Genomic DNA, 25856 nt, shown 5'->3' on the forward strand with positions numbered 1-25856 from the left:
CAGTTGAAGCAAAGGGCTGATGAGTTGCAGGGCCATCTGAGACTTCTGCTGTGAACACATCTGTAGTCATTGCCCTGGGAGAAGTTCGTTCTGCGGAGTGGTCCAGAGCAGTGGATGGGGTGACAGAGGCTGGCACGATGGTTGATGCTGAGATCTGGTTGATTTCTGTTCCATCACCGGTCGCTGTCCATGGAACTTGCTGGGATCCAGGAAGGGACTTAGCTGTGGCAGCTGTGGACCATGATGCTGCATGTGGGGTGCTCTCAGTGGAGGCGCTAAGAGGTCCAGAGCTTTTAGGGGAGACTATTCTGGTGGTGGACCTGGCAGAGGTGCCCATAGGCTCCTGATGCAGGTGAGATGACAAGGTCTTTGTAGGACTTGTAATCCTGATGTCTGAAGTGTTTCTAAAAACTTGCATCCTAGTCGATGCTGAGGTCTTGTGGGCTGGCATTTTAGAATTTATCTCAGTTCCTCTAATGTGCTGGAATCCCGTGACTGGGGAAGGAGTGCTAGAAATGTGTGCACTGAGGATGCCAGAGCTCCCAGGACCTGCTGTGCCAGCAGAGGACTCTGCAGAGGTTCTGGCTGTGGTCATGAGCTCTCCCTCTGGGTGAGATGAAGAATGCACAGTTGGGCTTGTGACACTGTTTTCAGATTGTGTGTATCTGGGATTGAAGGCTGAGGAGGTGGTCAAGCTGATCTCTGTTCCAGGCAATGAAGTCTGACCTGGCTCATTGGAGGGACTCACAGAGTTCTTAGTCTCTGTTGGAGTGACGGGCAGTGGAGTCATGCTTCCTGTGGAGCTAGATATGGTAAATGGAGAAACACTGGAGTGGCCATCATTGCGGGCAGTCCCTGCCAGTTCAGAAGGCAGCATCCTGGTTGTGGGGATGTTCGATGAGTCTGTGGCCCCACATGAGGAGCTGATGGTGTGGACAGGCCTTGCTGTCCCTTCCTGTGGCTGAGAAGAGGGCTCCAGAGAAGGAGTTGTGCTTTTGACTGTCTCAGTGCTGATTTCTGCATCAGTTAACATTGTGGAATTAGTGATACTTGATGGGAATTCTGTCATGGCTCGTGCCACAGGACTCCCTGATGTCATGGAAGATGTCCTTGTTTGGGTTGGAGATTTGCTGGTCCCTGAGATTTTACCACTGTGAGGTGAAGTGGACGTCAATAGAGGAGCCCAAGTGTGTGTGCTGGTGTCTCCAGCAGAGGGAGGTATAGGAGAAAAGGAACGCACAGCGTTCAGTGGGGTCAATCCCAGGCTGGTGTGCTCCTGGAAGCCAGAGGTTTGGGTATCTGAAGTTTCAGTGATGGTAGAAGTACCCAGTGCCAAAGATGAGTGCGTCCTTCCCGGAACACTTGAGCTGCCAGCTGTCTGGGTCTCTTCTGATGAAATGGAGATCGGAAGAGTTTCCCCAGTTAGAATGAAACGTGTGGATGTCTCAGATGAAGCCAATGTTGGTATGGGCAGATGGGTGGTACCTTGGGTGGTTGTTAGGCTGCTGCCTATATTGGCTGAGTTCTGAGCAGAAGCAAGGGAGTGATCCAAGGTCAGGTCATTTGTGCCTGTTGGTGTGAATATGTCTGTAGTGATTCTCCTGTGAGAAGTTTCTTCTGTGAACCGGACGGGTGGAGTGGATGGGATTCGAGAGGTTGGCAGACTGGCTGATGCTGAGATATACTCCATTTCTCTTATGTCCCTTCTCTTTGGAACAGCCTGGGTTTCAGAAAGGAACTTGACTGTGTCAGTGCTGGACCATGGCGTTGCCTGTGGGGTGCCAGCAATGGAGGCACCAAGGGGTTCAGAGCTTGTGGGGGAGACTCTCTCAGCGGTGGACCTGGCCCAGGTGCTGCCTGTGTTCACAGGTTCCGGCAGTGGGTGAGATGAAGATACCTTTGTAGAACTTGCAAGCCTGCCATTTGTAGGGGTTAAACCTGAGATTGGTGCAGACGTGGAAGCCAGATTACTTTTACCTTTGGGAACAGAAGTTTCAGATGGATTCATAGTTGAATCAAAATTGTTTTTGTTTTCTTCTGTGATGTGTAGTTTATTGTTTGTCTCCATTGAGGTAGAAGTTGTAGATGGAGAAGAAGGGTCAGTTTTCCCTCCTGAAACACTGGTTGAATCTAGGCTTTCTCCACTCCCTGACAATTCAGAAGATAGTAGGCTCAGCGGATCTGTAGTCCCATACAAGGCACTGAAGGCCAGGCTACTCAGTGCCGTCTCACCCTCTGATGGGGATGGAGGCTCTAGAGAAGGCATTGGACTTCTGATTTTTTCACCATTTATTTCTACCTTACTTAGTGGCATGGAATTAAGGATAGTTGAGCTGGTTTCGGCCTTGGCTGGGGTCTCAGAGGTCCCTGAACTGATGGATGAAGTAACACTCTCCACTGAAACTTTACTTGTCTCTGAAGCTTTATCACTGAGAAGTGAAGGGATTGTCAACAGTGGAGTGCTTATCCTGATGTCTCCAGTAGAGGTGGATTCAGGAGAGAAAGAATGCTCAGTGTTTGATGAGTTTTGTCCCGAGTTTGTGTGCTTTTCAGAATGTGCAGTTTCAGTAGACGCTGTCTCAGGGGTTGGGTTTGTCCTCTCAGGAGGATCTGAGCCATCGGCCACCTTAGTCTCTGCAGGAGGTTTGGATATTGCAACACTGTTCATGGTCAAGGTCAAGTGTGGAGATTTCTTAGACGGATCTGGGGCTCCTGTGAACAAATGAGTCGTGTCCCAGGTACTTTCTCTGCTGCTGCTTCTTGTCATGGAGATGTCAGGACCATTATGATGTTGGCCATTGTTTGTGTCCACTGTCAACTCAGTGGTGAATGCATCTCTATGTATTTCTCGGGAAGAACTTTGTTTGGTAGAGTTGGTCTCTGAGGTGGTGGATGCAGGGTGATCTGCAGGGTGATCACGTGGAGTCGTTGAAGGAAGGGCATGTGAGCTGAGCTCTTTCACTGTTGGGGTTTCGGTGGTCTCTGAAGTCAGGCTGCGCCACGGGAGTGAAGGCGGCACTGTAGAACCACCAGTGAGAGCTGAAGGACAAAAACATGGGTGAACATGGGAGCTTTACTCACTGCCCAGAGTTCTGGTGTTGAGGCCAAGGAGACTGGACCCTGTGCTCCATCTCTATCTGAATATCAGGTGAGGATGCCAAACTGCAGCCTGACCCAGAGAGCCTTGTTTGTCACCGCTGTGCCCAACGGATATTTTTTTAAATAACATTTTTATTTTATACCAGCCTGCTTACAAAATTCACATATATTGTTTTTCACACTGGATTTTTTCCCATTTCCTTTATCCACCCCTCGCTCTACCCATCAAATTGTGTGACGCTATGGTTACTCCCTGGCCCATTCTCATCCCTCTGCTCCTACACTCCCCCATCCCAGATCCTCATACACATTTTACTAGTTATCTATTTCTCCAATAATGGTCTTATATAGTATTTGTCCTTATGGGACTGAGTTAGTTTACTTAGTATATGCTCTCTAGTCCTTTCCAAGTTAGGTAGTGAATTTCAAAATCATTGCTTCTGCAGGCTACATAGTATGCCATCGTGTGAATATACCATAATTTCTCAATCCATTTGATTATGGTTGGACATTTATGTGCCCAGCATCTTACACAACTTCTGATACCTGGATTATTCTTATCCATCTCATCAAGTGTTGCTAGGATATTTGCTGGCCTGGTTACTCATAGTGGACAGTGTTTGGTGGATCTCCTGAATTAAGACAAGTTTGGAAGCAGGAGTGGCATCCACTTCCAAAATAGCTTGCCTCTGGAAAGTCTATGAGCTTGGAGAAAAGATGAATTTTTTTTGTGTTCAAGACTTTTGTTCATAGAGTCATTATGAGTTGTCTATGACTTGATGGCACCTAACAACAACAACTACTTTATCAAACAATATTCTCTCCCTTAGTGATTCATCTCAATGATGGGTCCAAAGCAAGTGAGGTGGACAGTATTCTGCTGTAATTTTTGGAAGCTTGGTGATGTAATGGTTAAGCGTTTGCTCATAATTGAAACATCAGTCATTTGAAATGACCAGAAAAGCCCTGAGAGAAAAAGCTTGGCAGTCAGCTCCTGTGAAGACTTATGCTAACATAATCCCCTCAATGCCATTGAATCTGAACTCATAGCTGACTTTCCAGTGAGTTTTCAGAGGCTGTAAATGGCACAGAAGGAGATTGTCCATCTTTCTCCCATGGAGCTGCTGGTGGATTCAAGCTGGCTTCCTTTTAGGTTAGCAGAGCAAATCCCTACAGCCTACACTACCAGAGTTCTTCCCCTCTTCTTACCTCCTCTGTAAAGGTAGTCGTTATTAGTTGCCATTGAATTGAGTATGACTCATAGAGAACCAATGAATGACAGATCTGAACCCTGTCCTATCCTGTGCCATCCTCACAATTTCTGACACACAAGAGCCCATTATGACAGTCACTGTGTCAATCCAACTGGTTGAGGGTCTTCTCTTTTGCTGATCTGTTACCTTTCCAAGCATGATGTCCCTCTCCAAGGAGTAGCCTCTAAAGGATGTTTGCTTCTGTTTCTCCTCATTTTGATGAGTTCTACCTCTAGTCCTATAACTATCCATGTTCCTCTGAGGTTCATAGGGTTTTCAGAGGCTTGTTATTTAAGAAATGGGAATGGCAAACAGACATGAAGAAATGCTCCAAATCACTGACAATAAGAGAGATGCAAATCAAAACCACAATGAGGTACCATCTCATTCCAGTAAGAGTGGCAAAGTTTAACAGGGCAGCAAGTAATAGGTACAGGAGAGAATGTGGTGAGAAAGGAAATATTATACATTGTTGGTGGGATTGTAAAATGGTGCAACCATTCTGGAAGGTAGATTGGCACTTACTCAAAAAGCTGAACACAGAAATTCCATATGACCCAGCCATTCCACTACTTGGAATACACCCTGAGAAAATGAGAACTGAGGCACAAACTGAGATTTGTACACCAATGTTCATAGCAGCATTATTCACCATCGAAGGAACATGGAAACAGCCCAAATGTCCAACCACAAATGAATGGATTGAGAAATTATGGTACATTCACACAATGGAATACTACGCAGCACACAGGAGTGATAACTTTGTAAATTATTATATAACTTGGGAGAGACTGGAAAGCGTTATCCTGAGTTAACTAACTCAGTCCTGTAAGGATAAATATTGTATAACACCATTATTGTAGAATGAGTATAAGGATCCAGGAGGGGTATGGGAGGCTGGAAGCACAGGGATGTGGATATGCAGGGGGAACGGGGGATTAATTATTGGGTTGTACAGTTTGATGGGTAGGGGGTGAGGGAAATGGAAAGAATTTGTTCAAATTTGTATTTGAATTTTATAAATAAACTAGTAGAAAAATTAAATAAAAACTAAAAGAAAATGAAGAAGAAGTGGATGACCAGAATGGGAAAGCAGGAAGCCTTGTTCACTGTAGCATTATTCACCATTGTAAGAACATGGAAACAGCCTAGATGTCCTACCACAAACGAATGGATTGAGAATTTGTGATACATTCATATAATGCAATACTACACAACACAGGAGCAATGATTTCATAAATTTCTACCTAACTTGGGAAAAACTAGAGAGCATTATGCCGAGTGAATTAACTCAGTCTCACAAGGACAAATACTGTATGAAACCTTTATTGTAGAATGAGTATGAGAACGCAAGGTGGGGAGGGATGGTGGAAGCAGAGGGGTGAGGGTGGGTAGGTGGGGTGGAGTGTTAATCATAGGGTTGCACAATTTGATGAGCGGAGGAAATGGGAAGAATCTTGTGTGAATCTTGTGTGAAAAACAATGTATTCAAACTTTGTAAATAAATTGGGAGAGAGGGAGAGGGGGAGAGAGAGAGAGAGACAGGGAGGTGTGGATGACCAATTCTGCTTCCTAATTTGTTTTAATTTGGAAACTCTATTAAATCCTGTCCACTATGGGTGACTCTTGTGGCATTTAACATACTGGAGACATAGCTTTCACACTGACAGCAATCTACAAGTTACCTGAGTACAGCAAACTGACAGACAAGTGCTGTACTAAATAGAACAGTGAATTCCCCCACTACAACTGACTGACAGAGATTAGTATTGTATCTCTCATAGCAAATCAGGCATTGGAATACATAAAGATTACAGACTTGGAAATACTGTGAGCAGTTCCGTTCTGCTCTACAGTGCTGTTCTAAGTTGGAATGCTCTTGATGCCAGTGGGTTTGATTTGGTTTTTATGAACCAAATGTTGCATTGGACAAAACTCCTGCAAAAGAATACTACTTTTAAAAAAGAAAAATGTCAACAATAATGAATGGAAATCCAAAATCCCTGTAAATGATGAATGGAAATCCAAAATCACTGTAAATGTTCATTAAAATTAGTAAAATAAAATAAAAAAAGAAAAATGTCACTTCAAAGACTAAGATTCCCCTGACCCATGTCACAGCCTTTTAAATGATGTTATGAGCACAGAAAACTATACAATGAGAAAGAAGACAGAAGAAGAAGTGGTACATTCAAACTATGATGTGGGTTAAGAATGTTAAACATTCCATGAATTTCCAAAAGAACAAACCAATCAACCTTATCAGAAATACAAGCAGAATGCACCTCAGAAGAGAGTATGGTGAGACTTCAGCTCGCGGACTTTGGATAAATCATCAGGAAAGACAACTTGCTATAAAAGGATGCTTAGAGAGTCAGCAAAAATGAAGGAAGCCCACAGTGAGATGGATTGATACAATATCTGCAACAAAGGATTCTAACATACCAGTGACCATGACAGAAGACACAAAAGCTGGAAACATTTTGCTCAATGTTGCCATGAATTACACCTGACTTGAGGGCAACCAAGGATAATGTGTCAGGCATGGAAGACAGATTTAGCAACAATGGAACAGAAGTCTCTGATCTACCTTTAGCTAATACCCCTAAGTATTAACCAACTAAACCCATATATAAACTCAGCCCTTGTGACTGGCTATCAGGAGAGTGACTTGGTAAGAAGGAAACCAATAAGAGAACCTAATAGTTGTTGTTGGGTGTTGTCAAGTTGACTACGACACATAGTGACCCAGCGAACAACAGGTACGCCTATCCTGCACCATTCCGATGATCTCTGTCCTGCTCTGTCCATTGTGGCAGTCACTGTATCATTCCTCTACCTTTTCTTGTGGGTACTAAGGTGTGCCTGATTCAATCCATAGTCTTTCCCATCACCTGCTGTGCATTTAAGAGCTGGACCATGAATAAAGATGACAAGAGAGGAATTTATCCCTTTGAGCTGTGGTGGTGGAGACAGTGCTGAATAACCCATTAACTACCAAAAGAACACACACACAGATACGTCTTGGAGAAAGTGTAACCAGAGTACTTCTTGGAGGCAAGGATAGTGAAACTTTGTCTCACATGCTTTGAACATGTTGTAGGAGAGGCTATTCCTTGGAAAGTGACATGGTGCTTGGAAAAGAGGAGGGTCAGTGAAAAAGGAGGAAGACCTTCAATGAGATGGGTTGATACAGTGTCTGCAGCAACAGGCTCAAGTGTGTCAGGGCTGGTAGGATGGCACAGGGTAGGACAGGGTGCAGATCTGCTGTTTATGAGGTTGCTATGAGTTGTACTCAACTAGACAGCACTTAACAACAATAAAAACAAAGACCTTTCCTCACATAATGTCTCTTTCCAAGGACTGGTTCCTTCTGAACATATGTTTCAAGTATGTGAGACAAAGTTTCACTATCCTTGCTTCTAAGGAATACTCTGGCTGACCTTGGAATATCAATTCAAGTGTTTCAGGAAGTAGACGCAACTCTGAAGAATCTAATCGGAGAAGCTAATGTCTTCTAGAGTAAGGGCTGTCAGTTAAGAGGGCTTCCTGCAAGAAGTGGCAACTGCTCTACAAGTTGAAAGATGAGTAGCAACAATAATGATAATAAAATGCAACTCAAACTACCACTCATTCAGCTAGTTACTAATATTATCTGGGAGTTAGAGGTCAGAAAACTGAGGCACAGAAAGGTGAAGTAATTTGTCCCAAGTCACACAGGTGGTTGGTGACAGACAGAGGATGAGGAGTTTTAAGAAAATGAAAAGGAACTTTGTGGGGAGCTCTGGTGGCCTAGTGGCAAGAAGTTGCATTGCAATCCTAGAGGCTCTCGGTTCGAATCCACCAGATGCTCTGCCGGGGAAGGAGGGACAATCTCCTCCTGTACCAGTCAGATCCGATTTGACGGTACACACACACAAAAAATTAAAAAAAAAAAGAAAAGGAACTTTGTAGTCAGACAATCTAAAGGCCTTGAGATAAGACAGTGGAATGAATAAAGCCTGCACTTAAGTCTTGATTCAGTCACTTGCTGGCTGGACGATGTGTGGTCATTTAATTACTCTTTTTGACCCTCAGTTTCCTTGTTGCTAAAATGAGGATGGTGATGTTATGTTGTTGTTAGGTGCTGTTGAGTCAACTTTGACTCATAGCTACTTTTTGAACAATAGCTTGGAAACTTGCCCTGTCTTGCACCATTCTCGTGGCCTCGGCCATGATCAGGCTCTTTGCTGCAGTCACTGTCAATCCACCTCACTGAGGGTCTCCCTTTCTTTTGCTGGTCTTCTAACTTTCCTGGAATGATTATCTTTTTCCAAGCGCTCCTAACAACATGCCCAAAGAAGGAGAGACTTTCAAGGTTGTGGACGATAATAAAAGAAAGCCTCTAAATGACTAAATCAGCTTTTGTCAAGTTAATCCTGCCAGCTCTCTCCCTCCAGTGGTCAGCCTAGGAGGGAACTGCTTGCCTGCCTGTCCCAACAGCCCAGGACTAGTGGGGACGGAGGAGGGTTATGGGAGCCCCAGGGAAGCTGAAGCAGGGTTTGCCCTAGGACTGTCTGAAAAGGCTACACTGCCACAGAGCTTTTGCTCGTCTTCATGTTGCTGCTGGCAGCTTGGCAAGTTTTTCTTTTGTGTCCGCCGCTGGTCAGGGAGGAAGCCCCTCCCTCTCCCCCACAAAGCATCTACTGTGACTTTAGGGTAGAGTGTAAGATATCCACAGTTATCACCCAGTGCAGTTTTATCTCAGCATGACACCTGGCACTGTCCGGAGAACTTTTTGTGTTGTCAAGACCAGAGTTTGTTGTTGTCAGTTGCTTTTGAGTTGGCTCTGATTCATGATGGTCTCATATATACAAAGTAGAACATTCTGTAGCTTTTTCTGAGACCGAGATTACCAGGACTTTCCTTTTCTTATTTTTTTTAAAATCTTCTTTTAATAGCAGTTGTGGGGTTTTGGCCCTTTTAGTATTTTCTTAAATTTTATATTGGTTTGCTTACAAAGTTTGTATACATTGCATTTTACACTATTCTTCATTCACATGGTGTTTCATACAATCATTCCCATGCATTATGTTTTATAAAATTAATTGTCCTCGGACCTTGACCATCATTACCCTATCTTTTCAGGTCCCCGCCAGATCCTTCACATTTCCTTTACCAGCTCCCTCCACCCACCAAAAAACCCCTATCCATCCTTACTTCTCTGCTCCCATCCTCACCCCTTTGCTCCCACTTCTTCCCCCTTTCGGTCCCAATAACATGATGTGTTACTAGTTATCCTTCTATTTTTGCAATAATGGTTTTATGCAGTATTTGTCCTTATGAGACTGAGTTTGTTCACTCAGCCTAATACTCTCCAATCTCTCCCAAGTTATATAGTATTTTTTGAAATTGTTGCTCCTGAGTAAGCATGGTCCTTTTTAATGCTGTTTAAGCTTTGCTACACATTTCTCCCCACTCTATTTAGCATCTTCCACTGTAATCCCCTTTTGAGCAGACTTTCTTCGGAGGAACCTCTGCACAGGCTTGCATTGCTAATCTTTTGCATTGTGGCTGAGTGGACTTGTTAGTTACTGTGGAGAGTTGGAATGACTCAAAAGCAACTAGTTTTTAAAATGATACAAACACTCTGGAAGGCAGTTTGATGCTCCCTCAAAAGGCTAAACAGAAATTCCATATGACCCAGCTATTTCACTGCTTGGAATATATTCCAAGAAAATGTGAACTGAAGCACAAATGGAGACTTGTACACAAATGTTCATAGCAACCTTATTCACCATCCAAGAACATGGAAACAGCCCAGATATCCAACCACATGTGAATGGATTGAGAAATTATGATACATTCACACAATGGAATACTACGCAGCACATAGGTGTAATGATTCTGTAAATTACTACCTAACGTGGGAGGGACTGGAGAGCATTATGCTAAACAAACTCAGTCTCATAAAGACTGTATAAGACCAATACTGTATAAGACCAATGTTGTAGAATGAGTACAGGATACAAGCAGGTGAATGGGGGGACTTAATCACAGGGTCACACAATTTGATGGGTGGAGGGAGGGATGAGTAAAGAAAAGGGGATATTTACTATGTGAAAAACAATGTATATGAATTTTATGAACTTTGTAAGTAAACCAGTATATTGTTGTTGTTGTTGTTAATTGCCATTGAGTTGAGGTCAACTCATAGAGTCTCTGAACAAAAGACCTAATGCCTTTCCGCAGCTATCGTTGTTTCTCCAAGTTCATAGGATTTCCAGAGGCATGTGGTTTAGGAAGTGGATGCCACTCCTGCTTCCCAACCTGTTTTGCAATTTGGAGCTCCTCCAAATACTGTTCACAATGGGAAACCATTTTGGTATTAAACCAGTATACAATTTTTTAAAAAAAAAAAAGCAACCAGTTAGGTTTCAGATAAACTAGTGAGGAGAAAATACTGCCACCTACTGGGTGGTGACCAGAAGCAGCTCAACATCCTGCAATGGACAGGGCTGGTCCCTGACAAGAGACCTGCAGCCCCACGTGTATTACCTGTGAGGCCTGGACAATGAATAAAGGAGACTGGAGAAGAATGTATGCATCTGGATGATGGTAGTGCTGATGAAGAACGTGAACCATATCACAGACTTCTGAAAGAATGAATGAAAGAAAGAAAGAAAGAAAGAAAGAAAGAAAGAAAGAAAGAAAGAAAGAAAGAAAGAAAGAAAGAAAGAAAGAGCGAGCTCTGGTGGTACAGTCCATAGAGCATTGCCCTGCTAATCCAAAGTCTGTGTCTATGGCAGCTCGAGTTTACCAGCCATCCTGTGGAAGAAAGAGGGGCAGCTGCTTCCTGTTGCGATTTACAGCCTTGAAAACCTGGTGGAAGGTCAGTAGGAGTCAGAACTCCCTTGAAAGCAGTGGAAGTATAGCCAAAATACTCTTTAGAAGCAAGATTAATAAGGTTTTTTTGTTTTATATACTTAGCATTTGTCTCTAGAGGAAGAAATTATGCTTGTTAATTCTTGTTAGGTGCCATCGAGTTGAATACAAGCCATAACAACCCTACGAATAACAGATCTGAATCCTATCTTACCCTGTGCCATCCTCACACTTCCTGACACACAAGAGCCCATTGCAGCAGTCACCATGTCAATCCACCTGGTCAAGAATCTTCCTCTCCTTTGCCAATCCTCCACTCTTCCCAGCAGCATGTCCCTCTCCAAAGACTAGGCCCTCCTAGCAACATGCCCAAAGTATATAGGATTTATAAAATACTCAAGCATCACAAGATAAAGGTGAATAACCCAATTGAAAAATGGGCACAGGATATGAACAGACACTTCACCAAAGAAGACATTCAGATGGCAAATGAACACATGAAGAAATATTCAAAATCCCTAGCTCTAAGAGAGGTGCAAATCAAAACAACTATGAGATATCATTACACCCCAGTAAGAATAGCAAAATTTAACAAAACAGGAAATAACAAATGCTGGCGAGATTGTGGAGAAACTGGAACCCTTATTCACTGTTGGTGGGAGTGTAAAATGCAACCACTATGGAAGGCTGTATGGCGCTTTCTCAAAAAGTTGCAAACAGAAATACCATTTGACCCAACAATTCCACTGCTGGGAACATACCCTAAAGAAACCAGAACTGCCACCCAAACAGATATATGCACACCCATGTTTATTTCAGCTTTGTTCACAATAGCAAAGAGCTGGAAACAACCCAACTGTCCATCAACAAATGAATGGATAGAGAAGCTGTGGTATATTCACACAATGGAATACAACACAGCATTGAAAACCAAGAAACTCATAAAATATTATGCAAAATGGGTGACCCGGGAGGACATTATATTGAGTGAAATATCTCAGTCACAAAAGGACAAATATTGCATAATGCCATTTTTGTAAAATGGGACTGACACTGGGGTTGGGGGGAGACTGAGAAAGATGGGATAAATAATGTATACCGCATTGAAACAGATAAGGGAGAGAATGGTTTAAAAACGATATATGTTTAGGTATTATTGTCATGACAAGAATCCAGAATGAAGCCTGCAAAGTGGAGTGGACTTGGGGGGAGGGATTGTATAACAATGAAAGAATTTTTCTTTTACTTTTCAAACATGCCCAAAGTATGTGAGCTAAAACTTTATTATCTTTGTCTACATGGAGCACTTTGGCTGCACTTTCTCCAAGATGTGGTTTTTTGGTTTTTTTTTTGTTCTTTTGGCAATTGATGGGATGTTCAGCACATTTCTTCAACATCACAGCTCAAAGACATCAATTCTTCATCTGTCATCCATATTCATTGTCCATTTCTCAGATGTACAGCAAGTGATTGGAAAGACTGTGGCCTGAATCAGTTGCACCTTAGTCCTCTAAGTGACATCATTACTCCTCAAAAATTTGGAGAAGTCCCTAACTGCAGACTTTCCCAGTGCAATATGTCTCCTGGTTGCCTAATTGCTAGTACCAAGGATGTTGATTTTGGCTACAAGTAAGATGAAACTGTTGATAGGATTTTGAAGCTCCCCCTCACATACTTTGGGTACATGGCCAGGAGGGACTGATCCTTGGAGAAGGACGTCATGCTTGGAAGGGTGGAGGGATAGCACAGGAGAGAAAGACTCCTGATGAGATGGATTGATACAGTGACTGGGTCGATGGGGGTAGGTGTGTCTGGTGTGTCTGTGTCAGTGAGACAGGCTCAGGACAGGGCAGACTTCAGAGCTGTTGCACATGGGCTTACTATAAGTTGCAGGCTACTCGACAGTGCATAACAGCAACAATAACGTGATGTTGCCTATTGATACAGTGATAAGAATTTTTCTTTTCTTGATGTTGAGACGCAATCCATATTGAAGGCTCTATTCTTTGATCCTCTGCAGCAAGTGATCCAAGATGTTGAGGTAGAGGGTCAGTGAAAAACAGGAAGGTCCTCAGTGAATGGATGACACAGAGGCTTCAGTAACAGGCTCAAACCCAGGAATGAATGTGAGGACAGAGCAGGGGCAAGCGGTGTTCTGTCCGCCTGCGTGTAAAGTCACCGTGAGTCAGACCCAACTCCACAGCCTCTGACAACAGCAGCAACAACATTTGTTCTGAGGTTGAAAAACTCTGTGGTGAAGCAATGAGGCGTTGGACCAAGCTCCCGCTTCCGGGACTGTTACCATGGAGTTAACAGACAGGGAATCAACTCCGTGGGTTGCTATCAGCATACAAAAATAATTAATGGAGAGAGGACAGTGGAATGGAACAATGACAGCCAGGGAGCCTGGAAGGAAGCAGGAGTGGAGTTGTTTGATGAAAGTGTTTTCGGGACACACACCTATCAGCCTTATGAGTCCCGGCACGCCACATCCAATGCATCGAGGTGTTGTTGTAATTGTGGGGTCGAGGTGGTATTGTGACTGTGGGGTCGGGCTTCACTCATGGTAACCTGATATCCAACAGGGAACAATGCCTGGTCCCTAGTCATGTCCATGACCGCTGGCGTGCTCAGTGCATTGTGGCCGTTGTGCTTCAGTCCTTCTCCTGAAGGTTTACTCTCCTTTTTGCCGATCTTTTGCCAACAACACTGGACCACGCTGTATTTCTTATTGAGTGAGGGAGTGGAGAGGCATCCCTGTCCCACAGAGTAGACCAGAGAGCATTTTAGCTCTGGCACTGGCCCATCCTCTGATAGGTAGCTCTGTCAGACTCCCTTCTCCGTCTCTTCTCTCCTTTCAGTGTGGGCCTGGCATCTTTGGGCAGCAGGGATGAGATCACAGAGGAATTTGGGTCAGAATCCCCGAGGACTCACAGAGCTGTGGAACAAGCTATGGGATATATGCAGCTGGATCCACCATGTACCAGTTAGGGGATATATATAACCTGGCTCCATGATATAACAGCTGTGAGATGTACAGAGTCTGCTCCACCCATACCAGCTATGAGATACACACAACCCAGCTCTATCACATACCAGCTAGAGGACATATACATCGTGGTTCCACCATACACTGGATAGAGGGTATAAATAGCCTACCTCTGCCGCAGATAAGCCATGAAAGATGCAGCCTGGCCCTGCCACACACCTGCTATAGATGTACACAGCCTGTACCCACTATATACCAGCTATGGGATATGCAGCCTGGCCCCACCACCCACCAGATATAGGATATGCAGCCTGACTCCACTTCACACCAAATATAGGATATATACAGCCTGATCCCACCACACATCAGCTATAGGATATGCAGCCTGGCCCCACCACAGACCAGATATAGGATATACACAACCCCACTACACACTAGATATAGGGTATGCAGCCTGGCCCCACCACATACCAGATATAGGATATACACAGCCTGGCCCCACCATACATCAACTATAGGATATACACAGCCTGGCCCCACTACACACTAGATTAAGGGTATGCAGCCTGACTCCACAACATGCCAGATAGGGTGGGCAAGGCACATAAACGATTATGTCTTGGTTTCCTTACTTGTAAAATGCAAATAATAATTACTGTGTATATTCCAACAAGTTGCTATGAAGAGTAAGGGATTGATGTATGCAAAGAGCTTAGAACATTCCTGGCTCGTGTCAGTGCTCTCTGTTAGTTGTTAGTATTGTCAGGACTCATTTCAGGACAGCAATTATCTCTGCCTAATTTAAGAAATAAAAGCAGCTGCCATCCGTCTGACTCTGACACATGGCGACCCCGAGTGTGCCAGAGTAGAACGGCCTCTGTAAGGTTATGCATATCCCATGGCTAATGCTTTGGAAGTGGATTGCCAGACATTTTTTTTTGTGGTGGATTCGAATCATCAACCTGCTGGTTCATGGCTGAGTGCTTAACAGCTTGGGCCAACAGGCACTCTAGTCATTACAGGGGGTGGGGACTCATTGAGAGGAGATGGGTCAGAGTCCTTTCAAGGGGCCAGGCCAGTGTTACTGGGGTAACCAGAATCAGAGTCAGTGGGGTAGGAGTTGGGGTTGGATGATCACTGTATGCTGGGGGTGCAAAGCCAGACCTTGTTCTAGGACAGTCCCCATGAGGGGTTACAGAAACAGAGGAGACTGTAGGGTGGAACCAGAGATCCAGAGAGGGTGGGACAGTGAAGGAGGCTACCCCACCGCACCACGGTGTCTATTCCTTTGACAGGGAGGCCCAGCTTCACACAGGTATGTGGCCAGACCAGCCAGGGCAGCCCCCTGGACCTCCCATCCCATGCAGGCACCAAAGGCAGGGAGTAGGAAGGGCCCACCCAACCCAGGACAGGTGGAAATCCGACCTGCTCTCCCCCACCCTTGAGAAGGCTCTGAGATAGTACAGGTCGCAGGCAGAGTCCACTGCCCCACCTGGGAGTGACGAGCCACCTTAACCAGAGGGACTGCTGAGCTCCTGTGAGGTTTCAGCACTGAAAAGCCCCTTGCAGCCCTTCCTGCCCTGAAAAGGGGGAAGCTAAAGCCTCTCATTTGAAGAAACTAAGTAAGTTCTATCAGGAGTGTGGCTCAGGAAGAGGAAGGAAGAAATCACACACACACACACACACACACACACACACACACACCCTCCCACATACATGTACCCATACACATTCAAACACACACAATCTTACATGTCCATGCTTTTTAAAAAGTCACATTGAAAAACAATGACAAATTCATAAAACATCACAAAACATACAGGAGAAATATAGCATCAGGTTGGAGGTAGACTTATCAACAATCTACTTTATGCAGATGATACAACCCTGCTGGCTGAAGCTGAAGAGGACCTGAAGCACTTGCTACAGAAGGTCAAGGACTGCAGCCTTCAATATGGATTGAAGCTCAATATCAAGAAAACAAAGATGCTTACCACTGGGCTGCTTGGCAGCATCATGATAGATGGTGAAGAGATTGAAATTATTAACAATTTTAGTTTGTTTGGCTCCACAATCAACATTCTTGGTACCAACCAAGAAATCAAAAAACAAATTACACTGGGAAAGTCTGCTGTCAGAGACTTCACCAAAGTACTGAAGAGCAATGATGTCATTCTGGAGACTAAGGTGTGCCTGACCCAGGTCATGGTCTTTGTAATTACTTGCTATGCATCAGAAAGCTGGAGAGTAACTAAGGATGATAGAAGGAGAATTGATGCCTTTGAGCTGTGGTGCTAGAGAAGAGTGTTGAATATACCAGGAACTGCTAGGAGAACAAACAAATTGATCATGAAGAGGGTGAAGTCAGGCTGCTCCTTGGAGGCAAGGATTCTGACGCTTTGTCTGACATACTTTGGACATGATGCAAGGCAGGACCAGTCCTTGGAGAGGGATGTCATGCTTGGGAGGGTGGAGGAACAGTGCAGAAGAGGAAGACCCTCAATGGGATGGACTGATTCAGTGACTGCTGTAATGCAGGTAGGTGTGTTGGAGACAGTGCAATTGGCTCAGGACAGAGCAGAGTTTAGGGCTGTTGTCCACAGGGTCTCTATGAATTGCAGGTGACTAGACAGCACATAACAACCACAACAACAACATAGAGGAGTCTAGAGGATGTTATGCTGAGTGAAATAGTCATCACAAAAGGATAAATAGTGTCTAATACTCTTATAAAAAACCCAAAGAGAGTACTGGGTACAGAGAACCATCTGAGTATGGTTACTAGGAAGGGCAAGGGAAAGAGCGAGTAGAAGAATTAATTTATAGATAATAAACACTTCCTTTTTTGAACATTTACTAAGATGAGTGATGGGAAAGACAATAGGGGATGAATGATGATCAGATATGTGTGTTGTAATTGATGTTATGGAACAAAGTGTGCATAAATGATAGAAAAATAATATGCTTTGTAAACTTTCACTCAAATCACAATTAAAAAAGGAAAGAAATGCATGTGTGCACACCCCCCTCTTTCTCCCTCCTTCCCTCCTCCTGCTCCTCCTCCTCCTCTTCTTCTCTCTCTCCCTCCCTCCCATCTCTCTTCCCTCTCTCTCCTCTATCTGTCTCTCTCTTTCCTTCCCTCCCTACCCCTCCCGCTCTCTCTCCCTCTCACTCTCTCTCTGTCTCTCCCCCTTCCCTCTCTCTCCCCTCACTGTCCCCTTCCCCTCTCTCCCTTCCCCACTCTCTTCCCTTGCTTTCCCCTCTCTCTCCCCTCTCTCTCTTTTTTTCTCAGGGCAAGAACTCAAGTTCCAGAGACCTATGTTCTATTTTGGGTCTGCCTCAAGTCATTTAGTTCCATCGAGTCTCAGTTTCTCCATCTCTAAACCAAAAAAATCAATAGCCCTGGATGAGACAAATGTTTCACCCCTCAGCTAGTAACTGAAAAGCTGACGGCTCGAAGCCACCCTTAGGGACCTTGGTGCTGCACTGCTAACAGGTCACGGCCAGGCCACAGTACACCCCACGGAGCACTTCTGCTCAGGCACATGTGGGGCACCAAGAATCAGAACCAATCCCAAAGACATGCGTTTGGCTTCTTAAAACCAAAACTAAGGAGAGAGGATACAAATCTGGTGCTGCCAAGGTGTAAGAGTTGGTGAGGGAGCGGTGACAGCCCAGGCCCTGTCCCTCTTTGCTTCTCAGTGAACCCTCTTCTGACTCCATCCTAATGAAATCAGCAGGCTGCTCCCCAACACGTACCCCAGAACCTGCAGCTCTGGGCTATTTTCTTTCCCCCTTGTCTTATAGTAGATGACACAACCCAGTGCTTTTACTGTTGTGATCTGTCTGCCTGGTCACCTCTGAAGGGATGTATATCTGCTTTGTTTACAACTGTGTTCCTAGCATGCAGTCCAGTACCTGAGCCACTGAGGTCAAGGTACATTATTGGTGCTCAATATACATTCATTGGACAAAGGAATGAAGGAATCTCTAAATCTAACACCTGCCCGCTTTACTGTTGAGTTCATTGCAACTCATGGTTAACTCCATACATGCTCTATGGGGGTTTCAAGGACTGATTCCCCCCCACCCCTGCTCCCCATGTAAGAAGTTCTCCAGGTTCTCCAGACCTTTCTTCTGAGGGGTTCTGGATAGGATCTAACCTCCTGCCTTTCAGTTAGCTGAGTGCAATAACCATTTCCACCACCAGGGATCCCTCTCCAGGTATTTAGTGAAGACATGAGTAACCTCAAAGTCATGGGCTATAAGAGAGATGCAAATCAAAACCACAGTGAGATACCATCTCACTCCAGTAACAGTGACAAAGTTTAACCTAGCAGCAAACAATAAACATTGGAGAGGAGGGGGGAAAAAAGGAAGCCTAAAAAATGGTGGGGGGAATGAAAAAAAATGGTACAGCCACTCAGGAAGGGAGTTTGATGTTTAGTTTGATGTTTCCTCAAAAAGCTGAGTATTGAAATTGCATATGACCCAGCTATTCCACTACTTGGAATACACCATGAGAAAATGAGAACTGAGACACAAACAGAGACTTGTATACCAACGTTCATGTTGTTGTTGTTGTTGTTATGTGCCATCGAGTCACCTGTGACTCATAGCGACCCTATGTACAACAGCCCTAAACTCCGTTCTGTCCTGTGCCAATCGCACTGTCTCTGAAACTCCCATCCCAATTATCCCAGTCACTGAATCAATCATAGAGGGCCTTCCTCTCCTGCGCCGTCCCTCCACCCTCCCAAGCATGATGTCCCTCTCTAAGGACTGGTCTCTCCTCACTACATGTCCAAAGTAAGTTAGACGGAGCCTCAGAATCCTTGCCTCCAAGGAGCCACCCGGTTTAACCCTCTCCAGGACAAATCTATTTGTTTTCCTAGCAGTCCATGGTATTCTCAATACTCTTCTCCAGCACCACAGCTCAAAGGCATCAATTCTCCTTCTATCCTCCTTGGTCATTGTCCAACTCTCTGATGGATAACAGGTGATTGCTAAGACCATGGCCTGTATCAGACGCACCTTAGTCTCCAGAGAGACACCACTGCTCTTCAGCACCTTGGAGAGGTCCCTAACAGCAGACTTTCCCATGGCAATGCGCCTTTTAATTTCCTGGATGCTGGTGCCAAGACTGTTGACTATGGAGCCAAGCAAACTAAAGCTGTGTACAATCTCAATCTCTTCACCATCCATCCTGATGCTGCCAATTGGTCCAGTGGTGAGAATCTTTGTCTTCTTGACATTGAGCCTCAATCCATATTGTAGGCTGCAGTCCTTGACACTCTGCAGCAGGCGCTTGAGGTCCTCCTCAGTTTCAGCAAGCAGAGTTCATAACAGCGTTATTCACCATCACAAGAACATGCATACAGCCCAAAGGTCCAACCACAATTGAATGGATTGAGAAATTATGGTACATTCACACGATGGAATAAGATGCAGCACACAGGAACGATGCTTTTGTAAATTACTACCTAACGTGGGAGGGACTGGGACAGCATTATGCTAAGTGATGTAACTCAGTCCCATAAGGACAAATACTGTAAAAGATCATTATTGTAGAATACACAATGAGGATCCAAGAGGGAGTGGGAGGGAGCAGAGAGGTGAGGATGGGCGTGGTGAGGGTGTGGTTAATCACAGAGTTGCACAATTTGATGGGAAGAGGGAGGGGGTGGGTAAAGGAAATGGGAAAGGTCCAGTGTGAAAAACAGCATATAAGAACTTTATATAAGTAAGCCAGTATAAAATAAAAATTTTATTTAAATAATAAAAAAAGAACACTAGAAGAAAAAGAATATCTTTCCTAATAGAGTGAAAATAGACAGAGGCTCCCCATTCACTGTGAGGGGAAAGGAATCCTTAGAAAAGCAAGGGAGGATCCTTTTCTAGGGTGAGAGATTTGGGGTTTCCTCCATTTTTTAGGGAACGTAAGGGCACCTTACGTGTTAAAAGCAAGGGCTATTCCTTGGAGAAGGACACGATGCTGGGAAGGGTGGAGGGTCAGCAAAGATGAGGAAGACCCTCGACCAAGGGGCTTGACATGGTGACTGCCGCAGTGGTCTCTAGTGTGTCTGGAAGTGTGAGGATGGCACAGGATAGAACAGGGTTCAGACCTTCTGTTCCCAGGGTTGCTATGAGTTGTACGTGACTTGATGACACACAACAACAACAACAACTAGCAAGGACCAAGCATGAAAGAAAGAAGAATGCCATGTAGTACAGAGACCTTTCTCACTTCTTGTCCCCCTAAAGCAGTCAATTCTTCTTACACAAATATTCACTGTGAATCTGAGTACCAAATATACAAACAGGCAGCACAGAGAGAGCTATCATGACTGTGTGGAACTGAGCCAAAGGCAAGGACTGAGTAGAACTGAGCAGAAGGGTGGCTGATCTCTCTAGTTTGCAAGCGTGGGGATTTCTCTGTTTTCACCCTGCAGGGCCTGTTGTGGTTAGGGACCTTCGCGTTGGCTCCAGTGTCCAGGGACTCTACATCCAACAGCACAGACTCCTGGCATGCGCCAGCCTCAGAACCTCTGCTGTGTTCATTATTCTAGTCGCTGTGTCCCTCCGTCTCCCTGAGGGTCTTCCTATCCTTCACTGACCTTCTCCTTTTCTAAGCCTGCTGGCGTTGTCCAGGGACTAGCTTGCTGCCTCTGAGAACAAGTCCAAAGTATCTGAGATGAAGTCTCACTCTCCTTGCCTCTAAGAAGTGCCCTGACTGCACTTGTGCCAAGACAGATTTGCTTGGGTTTTTTTTCCCCCCCCATGAGATTTTCAACTGCAAGTTCTAGATCCTGGAGATTCCTTCAATCTGAGCAAACCATGTCTTTGTTGACAAGGACACTCTCATCCTGCATGAGCTACACCCTCTGAAAGCCCACTTAGAGGGTCAGCAATGAGTTGGCTCCAACTTGATGGCCCTTAACAATGCAACCAATGAGTGGGGAGTACTGTTGGCACGAAATACTCGTGTATTGGGTTGCTAATTAAAAGGCTGGCAGTTCAAATGCACCCTGAGATAACTCAGGAGAAAGGCCTGGCTATCTACTACTGAAAGGCCAGGCGTGCAAACCCTGTGGCACAGTTCCACGGCAGCACTAGGAGCCACTGTGTTGGCACCTAGTTCATTGTCAATATCCTTCTGACTTGGCTTGGCCTCCACGATTCTATGCTTGGGATGAGGATGGATCCCTGGGGGCCATCTGGGAGTTTCATTTAAAGGACCAAGGAGCCAGGGGTGAGAGTGAGGGTCTCAAGGGAGAAGAATTGGAGGCAGCAGATTGGTGTCCATGTCTGAGGACAGGCCTGGGTAATGGCAGGGAGACACAGAATTTGGTATCCTGCGTTCCAGTCCTTGCTCTGGTGGCTGAGTGGTAAGGAGCTGTGCTGCCAACCCAAAGGTACATGGTTTGAATCCACTAGCTTCTTAATGAGAAAATGGGCAGTCAATTTCTGTGCAATTGATTCCTCTGAAAAACTCCTGGAGGGTCAGCTATGGGTCAGTTCTGACTTGACAGTACACAACAACAACAACAAATATCCACCTGTTACTGTAAGACCTTCCTCTTAAACATGTCTCCTTTTCTGTACTGAGATGGTCAACTAGACCACACAGTCCAAAGTCCCTGGGTGGGTCACAATTTGCCCCTTCTGCCTTGCCTTTGGGAGGAGAAAAAGAGGCTTCTTCACCTGCTCAGACTGGTCCCCATCAGGGAACGCTGTGACCAGAAAGATGAGCTGAATGGGAAGCTCACGGGGGCTTCCCACAGGGATGGGCATGGGGGTTCCATTACCTCCCAGTTTACAGAGGACATGGAGTCTCAGAGAGGTTAAGCCCTTTATTGAAAATCCTTTAGAACCCTGGCTTCTAGGTGAGCCCAAAGCCCTGGCCTTTAGCCTTTCAGGAAGGAGGCTGGGGGTTGATGAGGACCTTCCCCCACGCTTGCCTCTTTGGAAGTCCACCTAGTGCCTGGGAGGAAGGTAGCTTTGTTCTCTGAGGATCAGGGAGACATGAGCAAACCTTTCTACTTTACTAGGAAGCTGGCCACAAGTGATGAAAGATGAAGAGAAATTCCAGCCGGGGCAGTTTAGACTGGGCACTCGCTCATAGTTCCCGGCACCCTGCACCCACATACACATGCATGTACACAGCCCTCCTCTACTCCCACCAATGCCCCTTCCCTTAATCATCCTCTCCCAGGGCTGGTGCGATGGCCCACGTACAGGGAGCCAGAAAAGAGCTCAGCAGAGAGTAGTGTACACCCGGGCTTGGGTACTCCACAGCCCCACAGCCTTGGGAGAGCTCTGCTTAAGGAGTGATGATGAGAAACTCATCTCCTGGGCCAAGGAGTGGGAAGGACCATTGTAACCAGGAACTTCCAGGAGAAACAGAATTCTTCCCAACCCTCAGCTTCTTCCCAGGCAATGTGCCAGTGGGGGCCTAGAAAACATCTAAAAACTGGAGTCTGCATCTTTGCTGTATTAGCCTTAGTTTCTTCTTCAAAGTGGGAGCAGTAGGTTCCTCTACTCACCCCTGCAGGGTCAACAGAGATCATGCAGGTTAAACCCTGGCAGGGAGAGACCTGGACTACAGAATGGTGGTTACTGAAGTCCTCTGGGATCTTGGGGTGCCTTAGCCACAAGTGCAAGGAGGAAAAGGCTGTAGGTTGGGGTGTGGAGGTAAAGAGACAGGGCCCAGGGCAGAGGGGAGTGGGGAAAGGGGAGCAAAGCCTCCCCAGCTTTGGAGCTTTAAATTACCTTTTAGGAAAAGGGAAACAGAGAAGGTGAGTGTCTGCCCAGATGACACAGAGCTTGTAGGTGGACTGAGATTTCTGTCCTTCTCTGCCCAGAGATTAAGGGACGTTTTTCTGCTGCATTACTTCAGCAGCTCTGGAGGGTGCCTGGATGAAGCCCCTGGGGAATCCCTTGGAAAAGGGAGGGTGTGTTCTGAAGGGTCATGTTCAGCCGGAATGGCTGGGATATCAGCCTATAGTCTAGGTGGCCAGCCCTTCCTGTGGGGGGGTCTGCCTGTGTGAACAGCCCCTGAGTGAGCCTGGTGGGTAGACACAATGAACCAGTCTATGTTATGACAACATGCTTTGGGGACAGTGCAGGGAATACACCCGCTGGAGGTGGTGGGTTCTGTTCTGGGCAAACCCGCCTGCCATTCAGGCCATTGTGTGGTTGCTTTACAATGGCAACCACCACAAAGCTCTTGCTGGGCCCAGAGCTGGGCCTCTGTGACTCAGGCAGAGGGGAGGGTGTGCCAGGGTGCCTTCCCAGCTTGCTCTGAGAGGGAGGAGTCTGAGCCCTTGGGGGTTGCTCACAGGTCCCCATCCCCACTTAGGACTGGGGTGTAGGAGGGGATCACCTCACTCAACTTCAAAGCCTTCTCATTGGGGCAGGCCCTCTTCAAAGTGGGAGCATCTGAACAGATAGTTAGGTAATCTCATATCCTGGAGGGCACTCTTCCACGGACACTGGATGATCTCTGACCCTAAGGTTTTTTATTAGGAAACCTCCAACTTCCCATCCAAGAATGTACCCTGCTGGACAACGTAGGAGATCCAGGACTTTTTCTCTGTAGTGGAGAGAACCTGCTCCCCCAACACACCCCCAAACTGGCCTCAGTCCTCCTCTGATGTCGACGGGCTTTCCCTGGACAGAAGCAGCCCAAGCTGACCCTCGCAGTGACCAATAGGCCTGCAAACTCCCCGTTTTAGCCCAGAAACAGACCTCCCCACCCCCTCACTCTGTGTTTCTGCTTCTCCCTGCCCTCTGCATCCATCCATTGCACTAAATCTCCAAACAAACGTGGTCACTCTGCTTTTGTCCTCTTCCTCCCGCTGCCAGGGCTGCCCTGTCCTCTCTTCTTAACCTCTGCCAAGCCTCACACCTCCTTACAGGTGTTAGAAATACCTCTCCATCTGCAGCCCTCCAAGACAGCAAACCTCTCTGCCTGACTCCCCCAGTGACAGGACACAACCTTGTCCACCCACCGGAGACTCCTGGGTGCCCTGGGCTGTCCCTTGCTTATGTCAGGTGCAAGTAAAACCCTCTCATGAATTGGTTGCAGGAACCCTGGTGGCACAGTGGTTAAACACTTTGGCTGCTACCCCCCACCCCCACCCCAAGTTCTTGCTTTGAACACTCGCCACTCTGGGGGAAAGCCGTCTGCTTCTGTTGAAGTCTGCAGCCTTGGAAATTTTATGGGGCGGATCTTATGGGGTTTCCATGAGCCGGAATCAACTCAATGGCAACAAGTTTGGTTTTCGATTGAATGAATAGGTGCCAGGGTGCGCAGGCAGAGGCAGCATAGAGTGAGAGAGAGAAATCACAGCTCAATTATCTATGAGCTTTGCAAGGCAGCCATCAGGCGGACTGAGAAGCAGTTGCTTGCCTCCCCAGGAAACCTTTGCCGCCCCGGCAGGGGGCTTGGGAAGCGTGAGCCACCTGCAGGCGCGCCTCCCTCCTCCAGGCAGTTTGTTCACCTCCTCCTTTGGCCCCGGCCCCTCCCCGCTTACCTGGATCACACGTGAGAAGGAGGCTCAGAGCCAGAGCCAGCAGGTGCTGAAGCCGGTGCTCTGGGGCTGCAGGGTGCCCCCGGGCTGCAGGGTACCCCCTGCCCATCCTCCTGCCCCGCAGGGCTGTGCTCGGAGCTGACCGCTCAGGGTGCCCTGAGCCTCGCCCCCTGCGTGAGTCCTTCTGACTGAGCTGGGCCTGGACTGGTCCTGGCTCTGGGGAGGGTGGTGAGGACACACCTTGCCGAGCCTGTGAGAGGGGCAGGGCCTGCCCTGAGGGGAAGCAGAGGGTGTTGCGGTGACCAGCAAAGGTTAACCAGCATTATTCAGTCCTCAGAGCCACAGCTCTGGTGACTAACCTCTATAGACCGATACCCCATGAGGAGGGGCTGGAGGGACCCCGCCCATGAGAAGCCTGGCTCTCGAGTCCATTGCCACACCAAAGGAGCCCCTGAGTGGACCTGAGGGAGCTAGGCAGGGGTCTAGGCTTTGGACCATCCCTAGAAGCCCCCAGTTCCTGCCTGATATACTATTTTTTTTGCCCAGGGGCTGCCAGCCTAGAGCCTGGTAGATACTCCTGTGGGAGGCAAGGCAGCAGCTGTACCTCGTGGCTGGCTCTGGAAGGTTCTGGAATGTGCGGGAGTGGAGGGGAGGCTGCATTCTCACCTGGAGACTCCCTAGGTGCCAGGGACGCTGAGGGCTGGGTTTGTTCTATTCTTGGGGGGTCCCCAGACCACCTTCTGCCTCCCCTGTTCTTAGGAGACAGTCACTCGCTCCCTAGTCAAGCCCCACAATTGTCCTACCAGCTACAGAGTTGTGTGTGAGGGGCTGGCTAGTTCCTGGGTTCTTCCTCCTCCTCAATAATCCCCAAGCGTTTATCTGCTGTTCATCATCCCTGTCCTGGGCTATTTCCGCCAGTGACCTGGAAAAGGTGTCTGCCCTGCCAGCCCATCATACCCCGTCAGCCCATCATACCCCGCCAGCCCATCGTACCCCGTCAGCCCATCGTACCCCGTCAGCCCATCATACCCTGTCAGCCCATCGTACCCTGCCAGCCCATCGTACCCCGTCAGCCCATCATACCCCGTCAGCCCATCATACCCCATCAGCCCATCG

General features: G+C 46.6%; 1 protein-coding gene across 1 annotated transcript; it reads right to left on the bottom strand.

Annotated features, from left to right (window-relative positions):
- Positions 1-591: 591 nt before the first annotated feature.
- Positions 592-25846, bottom strand: LOC102873990 (mucin-5AC-like). The gene is made up of 7 exons (XM_006898808.1): positions 25698-25846; positions 25345-25367; positions 24744-25013; positions 2963-3039; positions 1241-1525; positions 749-955; positions 592-606 (listed from the first exon to the last, which is right to left on the bottom strand). Exons 1-7 carry the CDS (start codon positions 25844-25846, stop codon positions 592-594), a joined length of 1026 nt encoding a protein of 341 aa, XP_006898870.1.
- Positions 25847-25856: the final 10 nt, after the last annotated feature.

Source organism: Elephantulus edwardii, unplaced genomic scaffold, assembly GCF_000299155.1.
Source record: "Elephantulus edwardii isolate Elephantulus edwardi_28Jun2011 unplaced genomic scaffold, EleEdw1.0 scaffold00237, whole genome shotgun sequence".
Lineage (NCBI taxonomy): Eukaryota > Metazoa > Chordata > Mammalia > Macroscelidea > Macroscelididae > Elephantulus > Elephantulus edwardii.